The 27,284-nt window shown below is 38.5% G+C and overlaps 1 protein-coding gene and 1 pseudogene across 2 annotated transcripts in view; one reads left to right on the plus strand and one right to left on the minus strand.

Moving 5' to 3' along the window:
- Nucleotides 1–27,284, plus strand: part of ANK3 (ankyrin 3) — a gene marked incomplete at its 5' end in the record, with an annotated part of 310,179 nt that overhangs the window by 178,010 nt on the left and 104,885 nt on the right. The window contains 10 exons of the mRNA XM_084245456.1: nt 2,353–2,451; nt 4,196–4,294; nt 6,984–7,181; nt 8,900–8,998; nt 9,285–9,383; nt 15,369–15,566; nt 22,758–22,856; nt 24,110–24,208; nt 24,293–24,391; nt 24,900–24,995. Of these exons, the coding sequence (XP_084101582.1) occupies nt 2,353–2,451; nt 4,196–4,294; nt 6,984–7,181; nt 8,900–8,998; nt 9,285–9,383; nt 15,369–15,566; nt 22,758–22,856; nt 24,110–24,208; nt 24,293–24,391; nt 24,900–24,995 (1,185 nt within the window). The remainder of the gene's footprint in view (nt 1–2,352; nt 2,452–4,195; nt 4,295–6,983; nt 7,182–8,899; nt 8,999–9,284; nt 9,384–15,368; nt 15,567–22,757; nt 22,857–24,109; nt 24,209–24,292; nt 24,392–24,899; nt 24,996–27,284) is intronic.
- Nucleotides 17,188–17,637, minus strand: LOC311179122 (ubiquitin-conjugating enzyme E2 N-like; annotated as a pseudogene). Its single transcript has one exon. The product of its transcript is annotated as a ubiquitin-conjugating enzyme E2 N-like (transcript).

Below are 27,284 nucleotides of genomic sequence, written 5' to 3' on the forward strand. Positions count from 1 at the left end.
GCCTCCCAAGTACAGATCTGGTTCAAAATGTTTAATTTGCCAAGGTCGAGGAATCCTGCATAACACAACCTCTATGTGTTGGTGCAGTTGAGGATTGGTTTCTATAAAATCTCAGACTTCGTGAAACTCATATTTGCTAAAGTAAGTAAAGGATAAGTCATAGGTCTCTTGTACAAACCAGCATAGAACTCACAGAAACAGTCTAAGAAACTTACAACACAGCACACCAAGCCTGGCGTCTACCCTTAGGCATTTATCCTCAGCCCAGCCCCTCCTCTACCACACTAGTCTCTGGATTCTAGCCATCAGTGCTTCCCTAGACCAGATGCCCTTTTAGTCACCTCCACAGCTCAGTACCTTCCATGTGCCACACCCTCATTGCTAGGCTAATCCTGCACATCTTTCAGAACCAGGTCTGGTATCTTTTCTAAGGTACACCCCCCCACCACCACCCTCTTGCGTGGACTAAATGTTCCTTGGTCCTCCCAATTATTACCTCTTCAGTGTGTATTTCATCAGAGCGCTTGTCTGGCTCTCTTACTTACGACCCAGCAGCCTCCCTGCTCCCCAGAAACTTCAGGCTCCCTCAAGGCAGGGCTGGGTGTTGCTGACCCTTATATGGTCACAACAAAGTAGACCCCATTGTACATCATTCAGTAAAGCTTTTTGAATTAATCTGTGAAGACTGTAGGATTTGAAACAAACATAAAAATTAAGATTTAGTGTGGTAATTGCTGCCTGGCCTCAGTTTCTTCACTGCAATTGAAATACTTGCCTGGGCTTGTAACATTCAAATTTTTTAAGCAATAAATGGTTGAACATATTAATACAAGTTTGCTCTTTTATTAATCATATGGCTTCATAGTAGGTACACTGTTATTTTAATTATGAAATAATACTGATTCTCAATGGTGACATCCCTTTTTAAAAATCAGAATGGCCTCTGACATGAAAGTAGATATTTGCCTGATGTTTGAATAAGCCTCCAGAGGGGTCAGCCAGTTGTAAGGAGGTACTACTGCCAGTCCTGTGCTCCCTAAGAGCTTTAAAAAGCAGATCAGATCCAGAAGAGTATGTTGCCTTCATATATTCCAAGGACTCCCCCTGCTGTTGAAAAAAAGGTGCCAAAATCTAACAGAATTCTCCTTTTCCCCATTTTCCTTAGTTCTCACTATTTGAAGTCTGGCTAAATAGATTTCTTCCTCTTCTTTCTTTACTTTACTTTTATCATAGAAAACTCCTTCACATACTTTTTGACATTTCTCAGACTTCTCTTGACATCAATTATCTCTTGCTTCTCTTTCTAAAAACATGTTAGCTTTTTAAGCCACATTCAATGTTTTTATCAAAAGATGATATTCATGTTGCAAAAAGTATTAAATTCTGAAAAATAAAAATGGAATTGCCTAATATAAAAAGCACAAATGTTATGGATGTGGGGGAGAGTTTAAGTAAACCTAAAAAATTAAGGTCTATTTTTAGTGACCATTGTTGCCTTGGTTCTACTCTCTTAATTTAGAATACTCATAAAATTTAAAAATTTAACTCAACTATGAATGCTGATTTGCTTATTTTTCAGAGGGATGGCATTGTGTTAACATCTTGTTCTTTAATATATATAATAGAGTTCTGAGTACATAGGAATCATTTTTGATTTTGTTTTTTAAGATTTTATTTATTTATGTATATAAGGACTGGGGTATAGGCCAGAGGGGGGTGCTGGTGAGAGGATTCACCAGTGACAGAGAGGGGAGCAGAACAGGCAGATCTACTGAAATACACTGCTGAGGGGAGCAGTGGATGAGATAGGAGAGGTCTGCTGTGCCATGTGGGTTAGCTCCCTGGCCAGGCATCACACTCAGGCTGCAGCGGTGATAGTGCTGAGGCTTAATCCCTACGCCACCAGGGAGGCCACAGGAATCATTTTTAAAAGCTGGAATAGAATCTGAAATAAAAGTTGATTTGTATATGTGATTATACTATCTTTCCTTGCCTACACACAGTCATGAATGAATAAGAAAGGTTTGGTAGCAAAGGGGGAAAAAAATCAAAATTATTTCTAATTTGTTTTCATAGATACTTATAAAATGTATAAAATAAATATTTTTCTTTTAATGCATATGACATAGGCCTATCATAATGATGGAACTTGCCTTAGGGAAATGATTGTGTACTGACACATTTGCCTTATAGAGTCTATTCACATATACTAAAATTAGAGTCTATGACAGTGGTGAATGTCCTGATTATCTTGTAATCAGTTATGTTAAAATGGGTGGATGCTGGCAGATAGGAAGACAAAACCTCTTCATGATAAGGCGATTAGCTGACATTTCCCTCTTTCCTCCCCAGTCGGGCCTTACCCCAATCCATGTTGCCGCCTTCATGGGGCATGTAAATATTGTATCACAACTAATGCATCATGGAGCCTCACCAAACACTACTAATGTGGTAAGTATTCATACAACAAGAAAGGACCACTTGTGAGTAATTAAGCAACTGACAGTTTGTTTTTATCTAATTATGATAAAATTAATTGCTATTTAACTTGACTACTTTAAAAAAAAGACAAAATTTGAGAATATCTGTGGTTTCCATTACTTATAAGAATGTTCATTTAATTGCTAATTGGTCACAAATTATTAGGATTTACAGATTTCACCCATTAAGCTTACAGGTGGATGACTACTAGCCATATGCTTTGAAAAATGTGGACGAGGTGAGCTTATGTTAGAATATAATCATTAAGAAGTATTATTTGTTGAGGCAATGGTTCAAATGCCATCAATACTATAATTTTAAGTAACTTCAAAGTAATTTTCCTTCCGTGTGTTGGACCGTGTCATGCAAACCCACAGGACTCAGCTCATGGGTCATCCATGCGATTTCCCCACATCGCTCTGCAGAGCCCTGAGACTCGCTGAGTAAATAACAGAGGAGTAACTTCTCACCCTCGCTCTGCATGTGGCATTTGACATTGTTTTACAAGACTTTAAATTTGACATCATAACAATATTAGACACCAGACCACAAACATAAAACACTAGTTGGTCTCATTAGCACCAAAGAAGTAAAAATAAAACAAGCAACATCCTGGCACAGAAAGGACAAGTCATGAGGTCCTGCGCTGACCTAAGGGTGGACCTCAACTAAGACTGTCTTCTTATGTTCCAAATCAGCACATCACAGGGTAGAAACAACTGAAATGCAATCTTTCCTCGTACTAAGGCCAGGGAAAGAATGTCTCCTCCGCTAAGAGAACACTCTGTATATGGTGAACTGTATCCTCGATGCCTTTCCTAAACACTTAGTTTAATGTGAAATGAGACTTTGTATGTTGTACCTTGGAGATGGGTGTCTTATAAAGCAAAGTTCAGTTAACAAAAGCAATTTAAAGGTGACCATCACTTGTGGGAGAGAATATATTAGATTTGTAGCCCTTTTTCATTTTGATCTATCCATGTTTTCTATATTGTTTGAATTTTTTTATTAAGCAAATGAACAGATAATCTGAAAGTTTCTTTGTTACAAAAGAGGGATTTGTAGAGGAGTCCAGTGGCAAAGAAAACATCCCTATCCCCTAGGGATAATGCCCAAACACTAGGACGCGGGTCTGTTGCTGATAAAGCAGAGAACACAACAGCAGACAAGCTGAGTCTAGCCTCAGGAGTGCATTCTGGTTTTTGTTTTAACTCTGATTTTGTGGTCTGTATTATGCCCAAAGAATTATACAAATACGCAAACTGCCACTGCTTTTGAAATTAAGGTGTGTTGTGACCCAGCTGGTGTCCTGTACAATTCCTGCAGCGTGTGCAGTGCCAGGAGCAGCTGCCTCCTTGGGGCAGGGCGTGGCCTGGCTCCTCACACACTCCCCACCTGCCCAGTTTCACTCTTTTGCCCTCTTGCTCAGCTCCTGAGCACATTCACCTTTCAACTTCCACGAGGCTACATGGGAGGTAATTGAGCAACATTTCTGACATCACAGCTGACTAGGCTCCCTTCCACGATGGGCCTGGGTCCTTGTGAAAGTCCTGCACATTTAATTTCTTATCCTTCCTATTTTCAATAAGGAAGTGGCTGGGACTGTCTTTTTAATTAAAAAAAAAAAATTTCCCCCATCATAAGCTTTATGCAAATAAAACACACCACTTGTCTTCAGAGCTACAGCTAATTTACTTTGGCTCCTGTTCCCCAGAGAGGAGAAACAGCGTTGCACATGGCTGCTCGATCCGGCCAAGCTGAGGTCGTGCGGTACCTGGTACAGGACGGAGCTCAGGTGGAAGCCAAAGCTAAGGTACGTGTGACACCAGAAATCCTTGGCTGTGAGGGAAAAAACTTTGGTTTTAATAAAACCTTTAGAGATATGCATGGTTTCTTCTAAGAACACTGTTTAAAAATAGTCAACAACCTCCAAGAACAAAAGTCTCCAACCAAGTGATATTGTAAAAGAATCCTTCCCTGTACATGTGTCCACTCAATTATTGAACAGAATTAGACAGAACAAGGACATTGTGCCAGAAAGAACTTTGTGTCCCTGGCATTTACAGATTAGAAACTGAACCTAGACTTGGTCAGAGTTCTTAGCATTCTATGAAAAAGGGCTTATGCCCAAAGCTTCTAGAACAAGTCCAGCTTCAAAGCATAATTAAGATCTTCTGGTTGACTTATATATCAGCTGTCACAGCCACAAAAGGAAAAAAGAAGCTTTTGCTTTTTCTCTTGAAGTTGTGAAACTGTAGACCAGGGATCTGCTTTTACAATGAAGGAGGTCAGGGTTGAATCTGAGCCCTTCATTCTCTGCAGGTATTTAACCTGTAAAAGAAACTTGCCTTTCTGTCACTCCTGGATGGGTAGTTCAGGTCAGGAATCATAAATACTTCAATGCTTTAAAAATTAAGCATCTCATTTTAACCTAGGAAATATAAATACACATTTAGTTGCCATTCATTTCCATGATCTATAGTTTCTAGTCTTGAGTGTAGAGAAACTGAAATGTTAGCATGGAATATTTCTAGAACTTTTAAAGTCCTTCCCTATGTGGTCAGCTGTGTCACCCATAACTAATTGGACCATATTTTTTAAAATCAACTTCTATCAAAATCAATTTCTATCAACTTCTCTCCAAAGTTTCAATTTAGTGTTTTTAAGAAAGAATAAAGCCTTTCCTTTCATATATATATATATATATATATATATATATATATATATATAACCTCTTTACATGCTGTTTAATTGTATAATTAAAACAATGAGTACAAATATAGTACAAACTAGTAACTGGTACAAATATACTACCTTGGGAACAAACACAACCAGGTCTTTTTGTTATAAAACCCACAGGTGGGTGTAGACTGTGATATTCTAGGCAACAGACCTCAGAATGAGTGTCCAGTGTATTGTGGTGCCACTTAGTGGATTTTACAGAGGATCTGGACAGAGGTTAGCACACCTCATATAAAGGGCCTCATAGTAAATGTTTTAGTCTTTGTAGGATGCACTGTCTGTCACAGTAGCTGAGTTCTGCTGTTGTAGAGCAAAGGGAACAACAAGCAACACATGAGCAGTGGACAGGAGGTATTCCACTAGAACCTTCCTTACAATTGCAGGTGGCATCTGGATTTGGTCCCTGGATCATTCTGTTTTGACCCCTGCTCTAGGGGATTTGATTAATCCACTAAATCAGTTAAATGGAATGGCTAAGCTAGACTGTACTCCAGCTTTTCAAGAAATCTCACATCAATGAGTATCTTTAGTTACCTATAAAGCTTCTTGCCTAGGGAATGCTTTCCCACACAAGCTGAAATTGAGGCTAGGATTTATAGTTATCATTTCACTAAGCAGGCAGTGTGAATCACAATTAAGAGCCTGACTACTTGACTCAGTGGACTACTTGGGTTTGGGCCTAGGTCCACTCAGTAGCTGTGTCACATTTGATACATTAATTAGCAGTTCTGGGCCATGTTTTCTTCTCTGGTTCCTGCATATAGAAAATGAGAATAATGATAGTTGCAATTCATAGCATCGTCTTGATGATTAATGAGCTGATGTAGGTGGAGTACTTAAAACAGAGGTGAGACATATAAGGAATCAGTAAGTTTGTAGTAGTAGTGGCAGTATTTGAGTTTGATGAGATTTTTCTTTGGCAACTGTATTTTCCTGCTTTCAATATTCTCTTCTTCCTTGTGGCATCCCCTCTAACTCCTCCCATTCTTCTTACTGGTTACAAAGACCCTCCTTCTTTGACCTTAACCCTCATCCTGTTTATTTTTTAAAAGTGCCCTATATTCTAGCCTCTTCTCTCTATTTCCCCTATATACACCAGGACTTTTTCACATTCTAGTAGGAGATTTCTCTCTGGAGCACCACTTTGGGCGTGTTGGGCAAAGATGCCCCTCTCCCTTTGGGTACAGGCCTACCAAGTGCTTCATGCCCTAGGTCAGTATAGGCACCCATGGCACATGCTGCTATGCTCGCTCAGCCCCCCAGCCATGCTGTCATGCTGTCTGGGAGCCTTTGCACCGAGGTATCTCCAAACCCTATTGTTCCCTCCTCTCCCTCTGCTTTTGGCTGTGGGAAGACAGCACCAATGAAATAATTCATTTCATATAAGTTCATAACAACTGGTTGAGGTATATCAGACCTCCCAGATATTTGAGTGTCACCAGGATAAATTTCCTTATTGCTGCAAAAGCAGTCACTTCAGGTTAATGACTGATAAAGGATGTAGATGGTAGTGAGAATAATTTGTAGATAGAAACACCCTTTACCATTTTCATATTAATAGGTTCCTCATAAGGTACTTAAGGTGCTAAGATCTTCCATCTTCACCTTTCTGAATCTTGCAGAAAAAGAGAAATGGGATTCTCTTTAGTATTAAAGTTGAAAGTGGCCCTGATAGCAAGCAACTAAATTCACTTTATTTTTCATGATGACCCCATCATTTTCTCAACTCATCAGCCTTGTGTTTCCGCCTTGCCATTTAGGATGACCAAACCCCACTCCACATTTCTGCCCGATTGGGGAAGGCAGATATAGTACAACAGCTGTTGCAGCAAGGAGCATCTCCAAATTCAGCCACGACTTCTGGGTATACCCCGCTCCACCTTTCGGCCCGAGAGGGCCATGAAGATGTAGCTGCATTCCTTCTGGATCATGGCGCATCTTTATCTATAACAACAAAGGTAAGAAAGCAAATTTTGGAATCCTGCTCTCTCCCCCAAAATACATCCTGCTCATTGATCCTGGTGGGGTAATAGGTACAAAAGCTATACAGCAACATCTACACTAGTGATCCCATGTAGTCAAAACCCTTGGGAGGGGCAGGCTAGTAAATAGTGTGTGTGAGAGTGTGTGTGTGTGTCTCCTTAGTTCTTCAATAACTATCTTCTGATGAACTTCATTGATATCTCGAAAATTTGTTGATATCAGATATTTCTTGCAAGATTTTTTATAGATTTAAATAATTGTTTAAGCACACAGCCTCAGATTTCCTCACTGAGGTCAGTTATACAGACCACATTATCAAACCTCGGTTGATGCTTTTGTAACATTTTCAAATTTGGGGGTGAATTCTTGGGTTATTTTTGTTTGATGTGATCTTTCTGTTGTCTGACTTATGGTTCCATTTTCTTTTTCTTTTTTTTAAAGATTTATTTAAATATGCATACAAGAACTGGAGTACAGGCCAGAGGTGTGGGGGGTGAGAGGACTCACCAGAGACAAAGTAGGGAACAGAATAGGCAGATTGACTAAAATACACTGCTCCATTTTCTTTTTAATTCAACTCTGATGCCTTAAAGAAGTAACCTACCACAGTTGATCTGCTGGTGCTGGTGCAGAATGCAAAATCTTGAGCTCATTTTTCTTGGAATGATATGATATCAAGCTATCAAGAATGATAGCAAAATGAATTGGCCTATGGTATATATCAGAAAGCTAGAAGTTGGTATTGCACCCTCCTATTAGAGTGCAGATAAGAAACTTCAAGGTTAGATCAGTGAGACAATAATTATAATAATTATGAATACTTGCAAAACTATCTGAATACATGAACACTACCTCAAACTTCACCCTTAGTAACTCCGTAGGCTCTGCAGTAGAGTTAAAGTACAAATTCCTGGATCTCATTTTACTATGTGAAAGAATAATAGTTGGTAGGGTTTAAATACCCCAGGCCTTCCACCATGCCATCTACCCATTGGCACATATTTGCTATAGTCTCATGAGGTCAAATGTTATGATAATCTGCCAGTCTCATGCTTGGGGCCTTCTGTAATGGTGTATGCTAGCTGACAAATTGATAACCAGATTCTTGTAGGACTTGAAAGCAACTACTCAACTCTTAGTATACAATTCTTACAAACTAGTAGACTAGACCTATGTGCTGTTATTCAGCTCACCATGGAGGTTAAGGGGTGAGGACCTCTGGCTCCTACTCCTGAAGATCAGGGTGTACATAGGGTGTATATACATGTGAAAATAGGGAATGGGGAAGAAAAGGGATTCAGGCTGGTGATGTGATATTATAGGAGGTCCAGATTTGCTCTGAGTTTTCCTAAACCCTCCAAATTGGGCTTAGAACCTTGTAACCCATTCTTCCTACAGAATAAAATCCCAGAATGGCCCTAGAAAACCACACCAATCCAGTGTTTCCATGTCCTCCTGGTCACATGTCTGCTTAGTCCCAGAAGTAATGGCATGTGTGGCTCAGCCATTAAGGGAGATAGATTTCATTAGCTATCCTGCTCATCTTTGTTGGTAAGGGGACTCTGTTACCTACCAGTTTGGGTTCTTAAATGCAGACTTTAACATCTCTTCATTACTAGAATAATTTATCAGTTCCAGAAAACCCCTGCCTTTTAGTCACATCTGTTCATTATTTTTATGTTTCTTTTTTCAGAAAGGATTTACACCTCTTCATGTGGCAGCAAAATATGGGAAGCTTGAAGTAGCCAATCTCCTATTACAGAAAAGTGCATCTCCAGATGCTTCTGGGAAGGTATGAGGCCATCCGCTCCCCTATGACAGGCCACTGCCATGCTAACAAAATAAACACTTGCTAATATTCACCAACAGCCACCTAAATTATAACTAAACAATATTTAAGTCTCATAGGAAGAAGAACGCTTGGGAAATTGGAGGTAAATGCTGGGGCCCAAGTATTGTGGAAACTGGATTGTAAACAACACTCTGAATTGTATTCAATTTAATCCTGTCTTCTAAATCTAGACCTCAGATGTCCAAACACTTTTGACACTGGTTGTTGTTTCTGCACGTGTTTTCAGAGCGGACTAACTCCACTGCATGTAGCTGCTCATTACGATAATCAGAAAGTGGCCCTTCTGCTTTTGGACCAAGGAGCCTCACCTCATGCGGCCGCAAAGGTACCTGTTATTCTACAGAATGAAGAGACTGACGGGCAGTGCCCATCAGCTCTCTATATGCAGCTACTTCTACTTGATCTATGGCGCCTTGCTCCTTTAGATACCACTTTAGAGTCACAGAGATTACAAGCTCCTGAAGAAATCTGTACTTTCAGTTATTTAGTCGACTAATGTGTTAGATATTTGATAAATATTTCTTGTTAGTTCTTCCTTAAACATCCATGACATCTATGCCTGGAGAGGAAAAGAATTTGAAGTACTCTTCTGCCAATTAAAAGCATAAGCAGAAAATGAGAGTGAGAAGGTGCTAATGTGTCAACGTTATAAAATATGTGGTACATTTTCCTGGCCACAAACATGTCCTTTGCATTCTTTATTTATCTTTGTAAAATAGGTTGGGAGTTTTTGCTTATGTGTTTTTACTATTGCTAAGGAGAATCTTTATTCTTACTAGGGAAATTTGAGATGTGGTCAACTTAGATACTCAGAGGCATAGAGTAGATGATTTTCTTATTTCTCCAGTGTTCTGATCTGAGAGGCAAATCACAAAGAAGAATTGATATAAACATAGGTTAATAGAGTGCTGTTGGTGTCATACATTCTCTATTATCAAGCAGGTAGCTGTGATCAGAGAACACTGAAATGATACAAAGCACAATTTTTTTTAAAGATTTATTTATTTTTATACAAGAGCTGGGGTACAGGTCAGAGGCACAGTGGGGTGAGAAGATTCACCAGAGACAGAGCAGGGAGCAGAACAGACAAACAGACTGAAGACACTGCTGAGGGGAACAGCAGGTGAAACAGGAGAGGTCTGCCGCGCCATGTGGGAATCTCCCAGGCCAGCTGGGAATCAAACCTGTGCTGCAGAGGCTTCGGACAGCTTCACAGCTCTTCACTCAACTCTCTGCGTCCTGGGGGAGGCCCACAAAGCACAATTTTAATGACATCTAATTTTTTTTAACTTAATACTATTATACTTAATACTGCAGCCTCCCTAACACTTTTCACACGTTTGTTTATAACTCTTGCACTTCAGGCCAGCTACTGTGCAGTCCTTTAACCTTGGTGTTTAGATCTAATCCCTTTTTAACATAAATCAATGAACTTGGACTGCTCTAGATTACTTTGGATATTTTAGGAGAATAAAGTTATCAGATACTTTTACCATTTAGAGTATGTTACCTTTGACAAGTATCTCTCCTCAGAAACTCTCACCCTGTATTTCTCAATCATCTCCTACCAGAATTGTACCCACTGAAATCAACAATTTGAAGTTAGTCTTCCAAACATTCATTTCATCTGAATGTGATTTCATCTTAATGTGATTCCCTTTCTCACCCCCATAATTTCTAGCCCTGACAAGCACCCTTTTTATTGTAAAGTCAAGCCTTGACTTTAGGGAACACTTTCTCTCTAAAAAAAAAAAAAATGGATAGCAGCATTATTCACAATAGCTTAAAGGTGGAAGGAACCATTGAAGGAAAAATGGACCAGCAAAATGGGGTATATACATATCATGGAGTATGACTCAGTGTGAAGAAGGTAGGAAATTCTGACATGTGCGGCAACATAGAAGAACTTCAGAGACATTGCACTAAAAAAACAGACACAGAAAAGGACAGATATTGTATGATTTCACATAAATTGAGTCAGAAAAATGAATGTTGCCTACCAAGGTATCAGGACAGGAGGAAATAGGAGTTAATGTTTAATAGTTAGAATTTCCATTTGGAGATTGATGGTGATAATGGTTAGAGAACAGTGTGAGTGTATTTAATGCCATTTGACTGACTATGTCCTTTTGAAAAAAAGTAGTTAAAATGATAAGCTTCATGTTATGCATAGTTTACCGCCATTTTTAAAATGGGAAAATTTTATAATTAAATTTAATGGGTGTTCATTTCATTTCCATTTATTTGATACCCCTTTGAACCTGGGCCACTTTTCTTATAAATAACCCCATGTTCTTGGTTGGCAAATAGAAAATAACAAGTGAACTATTCATTCCTCATATGAGAATATTAATTTTGACATAACTGGTACCAAGCAGTTTAGAACTGACACGGTTGTAAGATACTAAGTGCAACAAAATGCATTCATTTTTCCTTTCCATCCACAAATAACTCTTAAACAGGTCAGCAGTTGATTTCTAACTTCATATATGTCAAACAAAACTTCAAATATCTTCAACAAAGAGTTAAAATATAGTCCTTTCATTCCTTCCAATAGCCTCTCAGCCTTTGACATATCTTTTATAGTCAAATGAATGAACACAAACTTGTGTAATGAAACATTGATTCTCATTCTTATAGCTCAATTGACTCCATAATAGTCTGTAACTCCATCTCCATAATAGTCTGTAACTCTATCTCCAACCATCCCTGCTTTTTATGGCAGTGATCCTGGTCAGGAATATTTTCTAGTCTTTGATCCTGAGTAAAGCCAGTATTTCTGTTAGGGATTAGCTTCATTTGCTTGAAGAAAACAAGAAATCTCACTACATTGGTTTAAACTGATGAGACTGTTTTTATTCTCATGTCATAGTCAGGAGGGAGGCAGTAGTTGATAATGGTCCAGTGTTTCCAGAGTGTTGAGGGAAATTCCCTGTGTTTTGTTTTTTGTTTTTGTCTTTGTCTTTCCCTCCGGACATTGTTGTTGCTTAGATTGCCAGATCCCCTTTTCAAACTATGGGCAGAAAAGAAAGTCAAGCAATTGGGCATTCCAGAAGCTCTACCCAACCATTTCTCCTTATATCTCATTGGCCAACACTATCTGCAAGGGATGTTGGGAAATGTAGTTTTTCCCACACTCGATTCCCTAAGTTCCTTTATTTAAGGAAGGAAGGAGATTGACTATAGAATAGACTAATAGCCTCCTTTAGGGAAGCTCAAGCATTTCTGGTTCCTGGCAATGGTGAGAAATGAAGGACAAAGGTTCAATAGGGCAGTATTAGTATATTGATATGACATGGTAACTTCAGTTTTGCTTTGCAGCCTTGGCTCTTAGAGTATGTGAAGATTTCTTCTTGCCTTCTCAACTATTATTTAGATTTGCTAACATACTTTCCTACTCATACATGTTGTGGAAACATGAGGTGATATTTGGGAATAGGGACATAGAGTGGTAGTGCTGAAAATGTAGGTGGGCTTCTATATTCCACTTAACCAGATCTGCTGCCTGAGGAAGGCTACTCTGGTATAAAGAGAATTGGCTTTAGCTCACATATAACTTTGTCACTAATTACAGGAGAGATTGTGACTTGTTTGTCAATTTCATCTTCCATAAAATATATACTGTATTTATGGATATAACCTATTATAGAATATGAATGATCTTAGAAAAGAATGATGTAAATATATTACTTTGATAATTAAAAATTACATTTGGTTTGTTTTCATAGTAAATTGCAAAAACTCAATTGAAAAGCACTTTGTCCTCTGCATTAAGAAGAAAAGAATACTAAGATTATTCTACAGTTGAATCTCACTATTTTATTTCCCTTCTGATAAATGCATCTGTTTCCTTTAATATGTCAAGCGAGAATTGTTTTACTCTCCAGAAACTAGAAAGAACTTAGGAAATTCAGAAAATTCCATTACAGGTCTCAAGATAAGCTACTATTTGAAATATTTAAGTCTTTCTGAGGTTAACTGTCCATTCTTACATGACTATCAATTGTTTCCCCTTCGGTTTATATTTTCCTTTGTATCTCAGGCAAGGAGCTCAGGATAAACCACTCATCGATAATGAGTAACTTGTCTAGAATTGGTGTGCTTGTTACAGAGATTCCAGAGCTTCTCTTGTTTAGTGTATTTTAGGACCTAGGGTTTTTGGGTGGAATTAGAAGTAATCAAGAGGACCATCACATCTTAGAGGATACTGAGCTGTTTTATTGTTTGGGGTTGAAAAGCAACTACCTGAAATTTATGTCAGCAGCAAAAACAAAAAGAGATTAGATCCGTAATAAGAAACTAAACTCTATCTTGCTTTACATACTCTAATTAGCTAGTGTTAGACATATTGACTAATCATATTTCCTATTTTAGCACTCCCTTGTGATTTTTTTCTTTTATGTAGGGTGGAGATGTTAGTGAAACACCTTACCCCCTCCTGTCACTCACATAGAGTTGCTATGCATTCAACTTTAAAGACATCTCTGAAGGGTGTTTTCTAAGCAGAGGGTCAAATACTTCCCAGGTCAGCTGGAGTTTCCAGATGGCAACATGTCAAAACTAAAAATAGGGATAGAAGATCTGCCCTGGCTCATCCCATTTGGCAGAGGCTGGTTTCAGAAAGAGTCTAAATGTGACATTTCCTTTCATGGGTTGATAGCCTACAGCCTAAGCCCTCTTCAGTAGATTGTAGAAAGTGTGTCTTTCCAGTGAGAAATGCTGTTGTACTAGGACTTGCCAATGACTTAAAAATGGGTTAATTGCAGTAAGCAATTTGATCAGTGGAGCAGCAGGTGGGACCTCCCTCTGTGCTGTTTCTGGCCTATCCATATGGCCTAGGAAGATTCTGACTCTTCAGTTATTTAGATCTAGATCACAGTCCCAAATATGAATCCTCTGATCTTTTAATCTAGTTTAAAATATTTTAATTTGCCATTGGCACATTTTATATGGCCAGTCAAATCCATCTCAATATATAATCTTGAATTTCTCTTAAATAACTGTGAACAAGTAAAAGATTTCCCAAGGCAGAAAGATTTCTTTCTCAGAAGAGAGGTCTTTCAGGGTTCCTATGTCACAGCTAATTAACAGTTTATCAAAGGAATTTTGGTTGCCTCTACCTCTGAGCATCAAAGGTCAGCCAAGAGAAGGATCCCAGAATGTTCTTAAAACTCAACTTGACTCAATTTATGAAGATTCATCAGTCATTTTGAGGTGCTTAGATACAAAGACAGACATAACACAACACATACTCTCAACAAATTTATATGTTTGTGGGAAGAAACACATGTATAAACAAAAGTAATAGTATATATTAATATCTAGTGGCCCCCTAATATCTCTAGGACTTTTTAAAAATTTATTTATTTATACAAGAACTGGGGTACAGGTCAGAGTTGGGGGAGGGTAAGAGAATTCACCAGAGACTGAGCAGGGAGCAGAACAGGCAGATGGACCGAAGACACTCCTGAGGGGAGCAGCAGGTCTGCTGCACCATGTGGGTTTCTCCCTGGCCAGTGGTGACTCGAACCCATGCTGAAGAGCCTGTGGACAGCTTCACAGTGTTCTGCTCAACCCACTGCACCACCAGGGAGGCCCTTATCTTTAGGACTGTTGTTGGAGTCAGTAGGGTGAGAAATGGGTATAGGAGGGGTTAAGAGGTAGAAGACTTTAGGAGGATCTGACCATTGAGCTGAATTTCCACTGATAGATGTTGGCCCCAAGGGCATTTTGGAAAATAGTGTTTTTGGAAGCCTAAAGCAAGACAGCAACTGAGCTGTGTGTTGTCTGGGAAGTCAGTTAAGCTGAAGCATAGCATAGAAATGTGGGTTTCATAAAAGAGGCAATCAGAGGTGCAAATGGAAATAGATATCAGAATATATTACCATGAAGAGTAAAATTTTCAATTGGTAATCGATAGATGACCATTAAATGGATTTTAAAGGTAGAACAATAGCTCTGAACATGCCCCAGTGGTGCTGGAGTGTTCGTTGTTTTCCTCTTATCTTCAATTTAAATAAAGCAAGTTACCATTGACCATCTACTAACATAACTGCCTGCAAGAAGAAATTCTATATTCCTGGAGGTCTCTGACACTTGCATTAAACTATCTCTAGTATATGTGCCTTCCTCAGACATGGCGAGACTTGAGGACACCACACTAATGACACTGCTTGATTTATCGGTGTTTGCTTACTTAAGTCATGTTTTTGTTAAAACCATCAAAGAAAATCGCTAGAAAATTTGAAGGTGCTCTGTACACATTTTTATCGTGTTGCTGGGCATGTGACCAAGTGTTTTGTGTTGACAGAATGGTTATACGCCACTGCACATCGCTGCCAAAAAGAACCAGATGGATATAGCGACAACTCTGCTGGAATATGGTGCTGATGCAAATGCAGTTACCCGGCAAGGAATTGCTTCTGTCCATCTCGCAGCTCAGGAAGGACATGTGGACATGGTGTCACTGCTCCTCAGCAGAAATGCGAATGTGAACTTGAGTAATAAGGTAACCTTGTTCTTTCTGTACAAAGCATGCAACCAAACAAAAACTCACCCCTCGGGAAAGTCACTGAGAAGTCATGAAAAATCCAAGTCAAATAGAAAGTGTGAAGTGTAATATTGCTTGAAGGTGTTTCCAGAGTGTTCTTTACTACAGCAAAAAACAAACAAAACAAAACAAACAAAAACTTGAGAACAATCTGTCTAAATAATAAGACAGTGGAGTCCTGGGCCTTGAAGGTTTGTTCTCCTCTCCTTCCCGGCCCAAGGCCTCTCCTGTCATCATGATCCTCCAGATCCTTTGTCAGGGCAAGAATCCTCCCAGCTTGATCCCCTCTTTGTCTTTACTGGAGCCAAAGGTACTGGAACAGCGCTGTGTGCCATGCACCTGGGTTTGTCCAATCCAGATGTCAATTGGGACAGAAAGAATAACCCAGAACCTTGGAACAAACTGGGTCCCAGTAAGCAGTACAAGTTCTACTTAGTGAATGTAGATGACAGCAAACTGAAGGAAGAAGGGGTCCAGACTTCTAAATGGAATATTTCCTTATTAAGCTGCTTAAAATAAAAGCCTTGCAGAAGCCATCCATAGCATTTTCCATTTAACCAGGAAATATTTCCTCTCTACATGCACAAAACCACGTTGGTGTATTGGGTTGGGGTTTACACTAATTAATATCTTGAAACGTGAAAAAAAAAGTCAGACAATGGCTGGTCCATAATTCCAGAATCAAACAGTTAAGCAACATATACCTATAAAAGTGAAGTCCACAGCAATTTTTCTGAAACCATGAAGTTTTGTAAAAACTTTTAGACAGTAAGAACAAAACAGTATTTAACAGAAGGAAGGGGAAAGGTGATAGGAAATAAGGTGAAAGGGGTCAACTGCATGGTGGTACGTGGAAACCAGAATTCTGGTGGCGAACACAAGGTAGTATATACAGCTGCTGATTTTATTTCATTCTTTCTTTAGAATAGCAAAAAATATTTTACTGAACCATAAGATTTACAGAAGTGTCCTGACAAGCCATAGAAAGTGGTCTTGAGCTTTTTCTTGAAGGGAGGATTCTACACTTGACAGCTAGGTCACCATGTTATTAGTGAGGGCTGTGAGGTTTGTTTAATGTTCCCATTTTGGTTCATTCAAGCTTGTCCATCTACAGCATCTATATAAAGTTAGACTTGGCTAGAGAGGACATTCTAAAGAACTGGTTAGCTGCTTTTACCAATGCAATTAAATCACTGTAAAAAAGGGGGAAGGGAGTACATAAAATTAAAACTACTCCCTCAAAAAATAATAAACATCGCCCACAATCCTGCAGCTAACCCTGACAAAAACTTCATTCACAGTGCTCAAACCATGATGGGGGCATAAAGAAAAGCAGAGAGGAGGGTCCACTGCTTTTAAACATTTCACAACAATCCAGATGATACTAGTCGCCTCTGCTCATGCTTTGCAACAAGGAATCAAGACAGGCATAGATTTGCTAATGTGCATTTCATCACCAAAGAACAAGAGGTCTGGGCTTTTATTCTGTAATGTTGGTAAGGCTGTGTCCATTAAATGCAACAAAAAATGAAGAAGTCTGGCAGAACAGAAGTGATGCTCATTTTATGATGAGATCAATTTAAATATTCATGGCATGCAGCCTAGTCCATGCTCTAGCTGTTTCAGCAGCCTGGGCTTCTCTGGTCTCCCAGTGCTCACGACATCATCTGCTAATGGATCATCTGGGTTGGGAGCACTTAACAAAGCCTGGATCGATAACAGAACTGCATGGATCTGCAGTGCTGAAGACCGCTTATCTTTCAAAATATCTAAACATATTCTTCCCAACTTGTCTACATTAATGTAATAAATTTTGGTTATGAAACATACTTTTGGAGCTGCCATTGGCTATTCTTCTGGAAGGCATAGTTCAAGTTGAAAAGTCCTTCCCTCAAAAGGGCTATCCTGGAGCCAGCAATGACCACTAATGATGGGTGCTGCTTTCATCTGGTTCTGCTTTGATGCCTGGAACCGGTTCTGCCAAAAAATGCTGGCTTTCCTTAATAATCATTCAGGGCCACCCAGCCATCTTGTCAGATCCTGGGTTTAGCCAGTGGTTTTATTTCTGGCTCCACTGGCCTCATCCACAAGAGGAAGTCCCAGGCTCCACAGATGTTGATTTTAAAGGCTGAACACCTGAAATGTAAATAATGTTCCATATAAATCAGTAACACTTCAACTTTAAAAAAAGAATTAACTGGGAAAAAAACAAAAACATGAAGTTTTGTTAAAATGTTCATTCACCTAGCATCATTATTACCTCAGCAAACAGCCAAGTAAGAAGTTGTAAATTCTATCATGTTGACTCATTCCTCAAACATTTTAGGGGTACCAACTCCTTGACTGATTCAGTTTTTAAGTCCTAGGTTATAAAGAGAGATTAGAAACAGTGTGGCTTCACCAATGCACCTGTGCACCATCACCTCAGTCCCCTGTACCTGTTTTTGCTTTGTTGTGTTTTGTACTGTTATTTTTTTACGCTGATGGTGCACGGGTGCATTGGTGAAGGAAACTCTGTGGGGACTACACTTGAGGGGGTGGGGGAAGCAAATATTGTTTAAAAATGAACAATGATATAAAAAATTTAAATTAATATAAAAATAAAAAATAATTAAAAAAAAGAAACTGTGGCTTTAGAGATTTCATCTTAATAACAGAAATTTAGAGTATTTTATTAAATAGATTGGAAAGGTTGATAGCTTACATGTGTTGTCCTTGCTTATAAATTAGCATTTCCAAGAAAATTGGAACTTTGTTCTTGAAATTCTTCATACTCTCTTGCCCTAAACTTGATATTTGCATTATCAGTGAAGAAACAACCAGAATATTGTTACACAAAGTGAAGATCTACTCCATAATTGATCAGAGACATGTTAATGATGTTACAACCTCCTGTTACATGTACTATAGGATCTGGATTTGTTGAACTACGCATTAATATGTGAGCCTAAAATTTCTCCCTAACACAAGTGAGATCTCTCTACATCTTTCGCTAGAGGGTAGCCCCCTGTAATATTCCCCTGAATTCTTGATAACCCCAATTCCCTGACACTTAGTTTCTCTACCAGTTGGTAATGGCACAGCTGTGACATTTCTCAGCTTTAGCTCAGATTTTGGAGTAGTTTCAATATAGTAATGATTTTATGGTGACAATAAATAACTTAAATATTTTTAACACATGGGGCCTGTAGCTTGGAGTCACTGAGAGTTTGTGTCCAAAGTTTGATTCTTAAATAGACGTGACTATGTGAGTCCTCTGAGCCTCAGGGTCATCCTCTAGTAAACAAAGACAAGAATATTTACTTAACAGAGATGTCATGAGCACAAACGAGATAACATTCAGTGCCTTCTAAATATTAAAAAAAAAAGTTGCATTAATTTTGAACTATTCACCATTTTGAATAAAGGTTATTTTGTCCTAAACTGAATTCTCCAGAATTTGGCAAATTCTGTAGACCAAGAGATATACATAAGAAGCCAGAAAAACTGTTCTTTTCAATTTGGATATCTTGAAAATCCTTTCAAAGTGAGCACATTTTTCCTGCTATGCCAATTTGATTTTCTTGAATGTTTCCTTTTAATCATCCTTTCTAGAAATAGAAGTTGCAGCATTAAAAATGAGAATCACAAAACCATTTCAAATAGTTATAAAAATGGACTGAGTCCATTTCGACACAAATGTATAAGCCAGTCTAATTATTACTGCAAAATTCAACTTGTCTTAATGAGGTAGAAGAGTTAAGTTCAGTGTGCTCCCCTAATTAAAAAACATTCTGGCACCCCAACCATTAAACTCTATTTTCTCTTGTAAGCGCAGAATAATATATGTCATTAATTCTCACAGACAATTTTTTTCAAGGTACACTTCCAGTGGCTTTGATACCAAAGTACAGAATGAATGACACTTTTTTTTTCTTTAAAATCCTCCAATCTACTGCTTATAATCTAACCTTGAGTTCACTTTAGAAGCATAGAATTTTTTAGGCTGAAATAGTTTAGAAAAAAATTCTCAGGGTTTGTTTTGGTAGACTGTACATTAGCAAGGGAATTCTGAGGACCAAGAGACACACATAGTAAACAAGGGAAACCTGGACATTTCAAACCACTAGCTGAATAAAGTATACACAGGCAGAGATACTTCCAAAGAACTTTAACAGTAGATCAGCTGTCTTCCCACTATTATGTTGTACTTAAGTAATGTTCAAGAACTTCACAGAACCTAGAGACTATCCAGTAGAAACTATAAATCTTTGCACCCTTTCTCAATTGTTATTTCCTTATAATATATCAAATAAGCCATGTGTGAAAAACAACCAACAGAGCTTTATGATTTGATAAGGAATTCTGATAGTTTTGTAATCAGTTCTTGAGTTATCGGGTTTTAAAGAACAGGTACTGTCCTTTTATTCCTCCCACCTGCCTATCCACCTTCCCATTTAGCACTAGACTTAGTTTCCTTGTTAAAAAGTAAATATTAATGGAAAGATTTATGTTTCATGAAAATTTATGTTGAACTAAACACTTCATTGCTTTAATTTATTTCTTACCAGAAGTTCCAAGTAGTTTTTAGCAAAAGAGCCCACCATCCTAAGTTACTGCTGAAATGCTTTGACGATTTAATTTTCCTCTTGAAGTTATTGTTTCCCCACATGGAATTTGCAGATTATAGCTAGTTGTATTTCTCAACACAGCTAACAGAATTTTGGGCAAAACTGTTACTGTTCTGAGGTAGTTGTGATTTTGCTATTTTCAAGTAAATGCCATTTTTTAAAAGATTTATGTATACAAGAACTGGGGTACAGGCCAGAGGTGCGGGGGGGAGGGTGGTGAGAGGATCCAGCAGAGACAGAGTGGGGAGCAGAACAGGCAGACTAACTGAAATACACTGCTGAGGGGAGCAGCAGGCGAGTCAGGAGAGGTCTGCCATGCCATGTGGGTCACCTCCCTGGCTGGCCGGGAAATCAAACTCATGCTTCATAGGTTGGCCTTAACCCCTTGCGCCACCAAGGAGGCCCCTAAATGCCAATTTTTAAATGAGCAAGGTTGAAACCCCATAAAAGATTAACAGACAAGTTCTGAACTCCAACAGGACTGTTTCAAGCATCACATTCATTTTCAAATATCTTTTATATCAAAGTCATGAATTCAAAAATAAAATTTTCTTTTTAATTTATCCAGTTTTGCCTAAAAGATACTTGCTTTTTCCTCTGATTCAATCATCAGCAAATGGTTTAAATGCTAGATACTATATCCTGATTATATAACGGTTAAAGATACAATATTTGTCTGAATTAAGTTCACAGTGGTTAGAGGAAGAGAAGAAAACAGTGTTTAAATGCAGGCTTATGATGTTCCTGATAGAGTTGAGCTCATCAAGGTGTGCACATAAATGTGACAAGGAGGGACCTCCCCTGGTGGCATAGTTGGTTGAGCACAGCGCTGTGAAGCTGTCTGCAGCCTCTGCAGCGCCGGTTCCATCCCAGCTGGCGAGGGTCCCCACATGGTGTGGCAGACCTCTCCTGTTGCGCCCGCTGCTCCCCTCAGCAGTGTATTTTGTCAGTCTGCCTGTTCTGTCCTCCACTCTGTCTCTGGTGAATTCTCTCACCCTCCCACACATCTGGCCGTACCCCAGTTCTTGTGTAAAATAAATAAATCTTTAAACAAAAAAAGTGGCAAGGAGACCCTTTGTGAAGCAAGGAGAGAGGGGATCTGGAAAGTTGCAAGTGATTCTGAGCCATTGGTGGAGTGGGTCACCATGGGGGCAGCATGAATGCAGACAGGAGCACATGCCACAATATATTTCCCGGTCTTTGCTGAGAACCAGCAACGTATCTTTAGCATTTTAACAAGTCACAAACTTAGAATAGGGGAATCTGCCATTTCTGCTAAATTTTATGGCTGAAAATGTTTGTTTTCTCAAAAGCAGAACATGGAACATTGTTCTATGATTATGTCAGTGTTTGGGTGGTGCCAGTTTTGGCACTGGCTTATTTTTCTTGGATTTCAAGTGACTGTATCAGTCCCTCTTTCATATTTCCTCATATTCAGTGTAAGTGAGCTTCCTCTAAAATTTTATAAACACTATTTAAAAGTCATGAGCAAATGACTCTTCCTGAGTCCTATAATTTGTTTGGCAGAATAGCAACCCCTAAATAAGTCATGTTTGGCATCTAGAGGGCCCCGTAGGCTTCCTGATGCTGCATTTGAATCGCTCCTTTCCTCTGACAAGCAGTTCAGCCTGATGCTTTCATTGTACAGATGCTAACCGGGGACAGAAGGGGTTGGGGGTAGAGAAGGCTCCAGAACAGAAGATATTAAATTCTGTGCTCATAATGGATGAAAGGAGAATCTGGAAGCACTCAAATCAACTCACTTTCTTGTAAATTATTTATGGAAAAAATACAACTACAGAGGATTTTTAATCCAGAAAAGAGTCTTAGTGATTTTTTTTTTTTTTTTGGCCATGAAAACAACCACATGACCTATATATTCTGTGATAGAGTCAGTTTTAAAAGTTCAGTCTTGTTAAACCCCTCTACCACGTCAATGACCTGGAAATTCTCCGAGCATTCACAATAGACTTCATAGGCCATCTTTCTTATCCAGAGCAATATACAGAAAATATTTGTCAATATTAGTATTTGCTAGGTATTACTATTCAATGGAGAAAATATGTCAACACTCACTTTGTAAGCAATTTTAATTTTAATATCTTCTGCTAAGCTAATGCCATTGGTAATGTATTAAATTTCCTGCATAATTTTGTTAATGGTATTTTTTAAAAATTAGTAGTGAAGTAGGAGGAAAATGATATAATATCTGGGATTTGCTTTAAAATATTTCCACACACATACACAAAAAGAAGGAAAATAGGGCTGGGTAAAGCACATGTAGGAAAACCTTGGTAATTGCTGTCTGTGACGAGTATACAGGTTCAGTCCAGGCCCTTCTCATTTGAGGATGTCTGAATTTTTTTAGCCTTGCAGATAACAATGCTGATGTGCTGCCATATAAACTTATTCTATACATGTTTTCACATAGAAATTCTAAGCTCATTTTTCTAGAATTCATAAGTTATGCTTCAAAATATGCATATGTGTGCCACATTCTCTCTCTTAGAAAAATGACTGTATTTTGAATCTTTTGCAGAGTGGCCTGACCCCACTCCATTTGGCTGCTCAAGAAGACAGAGTGAATGTGGCCGAGGTCCTCGTAAACCAAGGGGCCCATGTGGATGCCCAGACAAAGGTACATACAAAGAATATGCCTGAAGTGTCATTGGGTGACTCCTAAATAGAAGCAAGTACAATTTTATAGGAGAAAAATATCTACCATCCTATCCATTATGCACAGTATTTCATATGTCCATCTGTGTAAGGGAAATCAAAATCTGGTTGTAGTATCCCAAGGCTTTATCTTTAATGGCCTGGATACCTTATCCTAGCCACAGAGCCACAGCCCCCTGTTCTAACACCACTGATACTGTTACAATAGACCTGTCCTCCAAGGGCAAAGAGTGGAGGCTTGTTCTTGCCTTAGTTTTTGTGACCAACTGAAAAAACAAATATGGAAAAATTTGTCAGTTATTTGTGACCTCTAGCTATATTTTGACATAGTCCATGAATAGGGATAAATTAAGGGTTATTGGACCATAACTCACTTGATAAATTCCTTGTAGTATATGTAGTTGCTAGCATCTCTTTCTCCACCAAAAATAGCTCATGTCATAATGGGAAAAAAAAAACCTGACTAATCTGATATAACACCATGACTTCAAACTCAGGTAAGAAAAATGGGTATTTTGTGTCATCGAAGATACAAATTCATATTAATCTTTCTCTGAACATTTTCTTCCAATGCTAATTTTATGAACTGTTCATATGAAACTTATTTTATCTATTCAAAAACATAACTCTTCATTCTCTGTATACTGAGGAATTAGCCAGGTAAAAAAGACAGAGTAGACATCAAAACCAGAGTGAGTTTTGCTTATATTCTTTATTTTGCTTAGGTATTTTCAGCAAGATAAAAGTCTTTCTTTAGAAATGTGCAACTTTGTATATTCATTCACCCATAATTATATCATTTAACCTCATTTTATACATTTTATACATAAAGTATAGTGTTCAATAAATTCTAGTCCAAGTCTGCCCGTAGAGCAATCTTCTGACTCCTTGACAAGTCACAGGATCTGTCTGCCTGGGCTATCTATTACTCCCTCTGTTGCTCCTTATTGTCCTGAAAAATGTATTATTCGAATAAAATAGCTGTTGGAGAGAGAGCACTTTGGGAAATTAAGTAATTATTTGCATGTGAAATAATATTGTTATTTACACCTACCCCCTGAGAATTATCAATAATCAAGGGTGTTTTTGTTGTTGTTATAAGGAAAAAAAACTTACCAGCTCAAGAAGCAAGGTTAAATAACATTCTTGTTACCGTTTAGCATCACTCTTATTAAAAGTATGCTAATGATATTTCTTTTAAAAACAATATTACAGATGGGATACACACCACTCCATGTGGGCTGCCATTATGGAAACATCAAGATAGTTAATTTCCTGCTTCAGCACTCTGCAAAAGTCAATGCCAAAACAAAGGTAAATTCCTTTCTCCTTTGTACATACCAAAATCATTCATTTTGTGTCCAAGAAAGTAAGAGTCCTTCCATGTCCCTTCTGCAGAATGGGTACACGCCACTACATCAAGCAGCTCAACAGGGACATACGCACATCATCAATGTCTTGCTCCAGAACAACGCCTCCCCCAATGAACTCACTGTGGTAAGAACAAGAAGCCAACTCGGGGAAGAGAGAAGGTGTAGACTGGACACCAGTGCCACCTTCATTTCTCATTGTGCACCACTATTGCTTGCTTGCTTTTGCTAATAGACATAAACAGATCCTTTGGTAGAATGAACAGAAAAGTACTATCACTATATTGTCATGAGCTGTTCAGAGACAGATGTGATTAGCATTTCACATTTAAACACTACTGAGTGCATTAACACTCAGTAGGGCGTACATATATAAGAAATAAATGCATGTTTGTTTCCTTGATTTCCTTGACCTTTTAAAAGCTTTTTGGATTCCCCTGTGTAGCCTCAGCCCAGTCTCCGCTGTGTGAGCAGAACAGGTTAGGTGGGTTTTTTGCAAGGTAGGTCTCCAGTCAAACAGTATGTGACAGGGGATGTGACTGAGGAGACACCCTACCTTTTGAACAGGAGAAACGGGTGCAGACATACAGGCACTGACATGTGCTAATTCCTTGCGCTTATTTTCCTCTTGCCAGAATGGGAACACTGCCCTAGCCATTGCCCGGCGACTTGGCTACATCTCGGTGGTTGACACCCTAAAGGTTGTGACTGAAGAGATCATGACTACGACAGTAAGTAGTGGATCCCCCAGCTCTTGAGAAATGAGCTTCCTTCTCTCCTTTCTCAGACCACATCCCATGTTTCCAATGCTGTCACCTCATTTCTGGCAGCCAGCATAGCAAAATTCTCATTTCCGAAATAAAGAAAATTTCAGAACAGTAAAAATACCTTTTAAACATCTACACAAGTAGTTATGGAGTTTCAGGTTCCACAGAAAGTCAAATGCATTTTTATTTAATTTGAGATAAATTTTTTTCATGAAATAAATGAAGACAGAAAAGCTTTAACATCCTTTGGCATTATAAGAAAGGTGAAAACTCAAAGTTGGTTCTCTAAAATTAGTAACTCATAAATGATAATGTATACATTAACATGATTGTAGAAATACATCTTATATTGTTATAAAAGTAACATATTAGAAATAGGGTCAAAATTAATTTTTGCATCCAGTCTCACTCCTCCATTCACTTATTGGAGTTTGCATAGGAAAAACAATCGATTGTTTTATTAATATTTAAAGTAAATCCTTCTGGGTGTTCTGGTAAAACTTTACCAGAAAGGAAGAGCATCAGATACATTTTTACAAGCTGCCATCTCTAGGATAAATTCTTCCTTTATAAACCCATCTACTGCCTTTGAACTGTATCCGAATTTGGTTATTTTGGAATTAGGAACAGATACTGAACTATATATGAGTTATTCCTGACTGCATGACTCAACAGGCCTGAGATTGACTCTGTGCATTGTAAATGTAGGACTCTGAAACATTTGGAATTATGAGCTCTGCCTCCTTTTCTCGTTCGCCACCTTCCAACATGAAGGAAAGCGTAGTTAGCATCTGCAAACACTTTGTATGCACAATGCTTTATATAAAAACATGGGCGGAGAGGTTCTGCAGCACCCTGCAGGTTGAATTATTTGGCTATGTACAGGCTTTTAGAAATTAAATAATAAGCCTGCTTATCACAAGGGAGAAGTTTTATAATTCACGAAAAAGAAAATAGTTTTAATGGATTAGAGCAATGGTTATCAACCCAAACACCTTCCTAGTTCGAGAATAGCACTTGCTAAGAGATAAATTCCCACATGTGGTGTTCATACACCTCTGGAGTATTTCGTTATCTTAAAATCTGTTTTTAAAGTCTTTATAAGAGTTTCAACAAATAATGCTTATTATCTTAATTTTATAGAGAGCTCATGTGGCAAGGAAAGAACAAGTATTCAAAAATGACCAAGAGTCACACACTATAAAAGTTTTGAATTCACTGCAAAAATTGTATTATAGAACTTCTGTTTCAATGTTAGAGAATTGAGACTTACCTAATAGTCTGACAAATAAAAATCTTAGTAGATTGATTGTAAATGTCTTTATCACCCACCAGGCAGTGCAAAATGTGTCTTTGATAACAACAACCCAAAAAAGGCCTAGGAGAAAGTGAAGTTACATACAGAGGAAATAAAGTTATATCCTCAAGAAATCTACTGAAATAGAAGGGCTTCAAGGCCTAGTTCCCTGTGAAAGACAGAAGGTGTATAGAAGCAGTGTCATTTCACTCTCTGCCATCTACTGACTAGGTTAGTGACTTTCTACAGAAGACAGGACTCATGCTGAAAGGGAAGGTCCCAGTTTGCTTCATGAAGGAAATGTGCTTTCCACCCAATGAAGTTCTCACATTGAAGGAGAAAGATCCATCCAAGTCCCTAAAGATTTAGTCTAGCACTCTGGTATTTGAGACCTTGTTTCAAACTGAGACACCACCTTGTTAGCTCCTTTTCACAGCTGCATGTGATCTAGTTTAAAAGAGGTCTGATGCAATGCAGGTTGGAGTCTGTGGTGTCAAGCTGACTAAACCGCTTCCACAATGAAGTTTTACAAAGGAAATTACTAGGGTCCCAGAAGCCATGATGACTGTTTTCTCAAAAATCTTCACCAGAAGAATGTATCTTCCATATGAGTACAGCATGTGTTACAGCAATTTTTAAAGCACTTTGAGTTAATAATATTGCCATTGTAGTTTCATAGGAAACTGTGTGGAGAAGCTGATATTCAAAGATACAAATTAAACAGTTCACCTTATATTGTTTAAAATGCTCAGTTCCTTAAGAAGCAACAAGCAGAACACCTCTGCTATGATACCACTCCCTAATGAAGGGAACCTGGGCTCCTGGGAGAAAGGGCTGAAGCTAGAACTGACTTGTATAAAAAATATACGAGAGGAGTCCAGACCATTTTGTAGTGCCAAAAAGTAAGGAAATGCTCTGTTCCCCATAAATAAGTGAACAAATAAACACCACTCACA

Source organism: Talpa europaea (assembly GCF_964194135.1).
Source record: "Talpa europaea genome assembly, chromosome: 10".
NCBI lineage: Eukaryota > Metazoa > Chordata > Mammalia > Eulipotyphla > Talpidae > Talpa > Talpa europaea.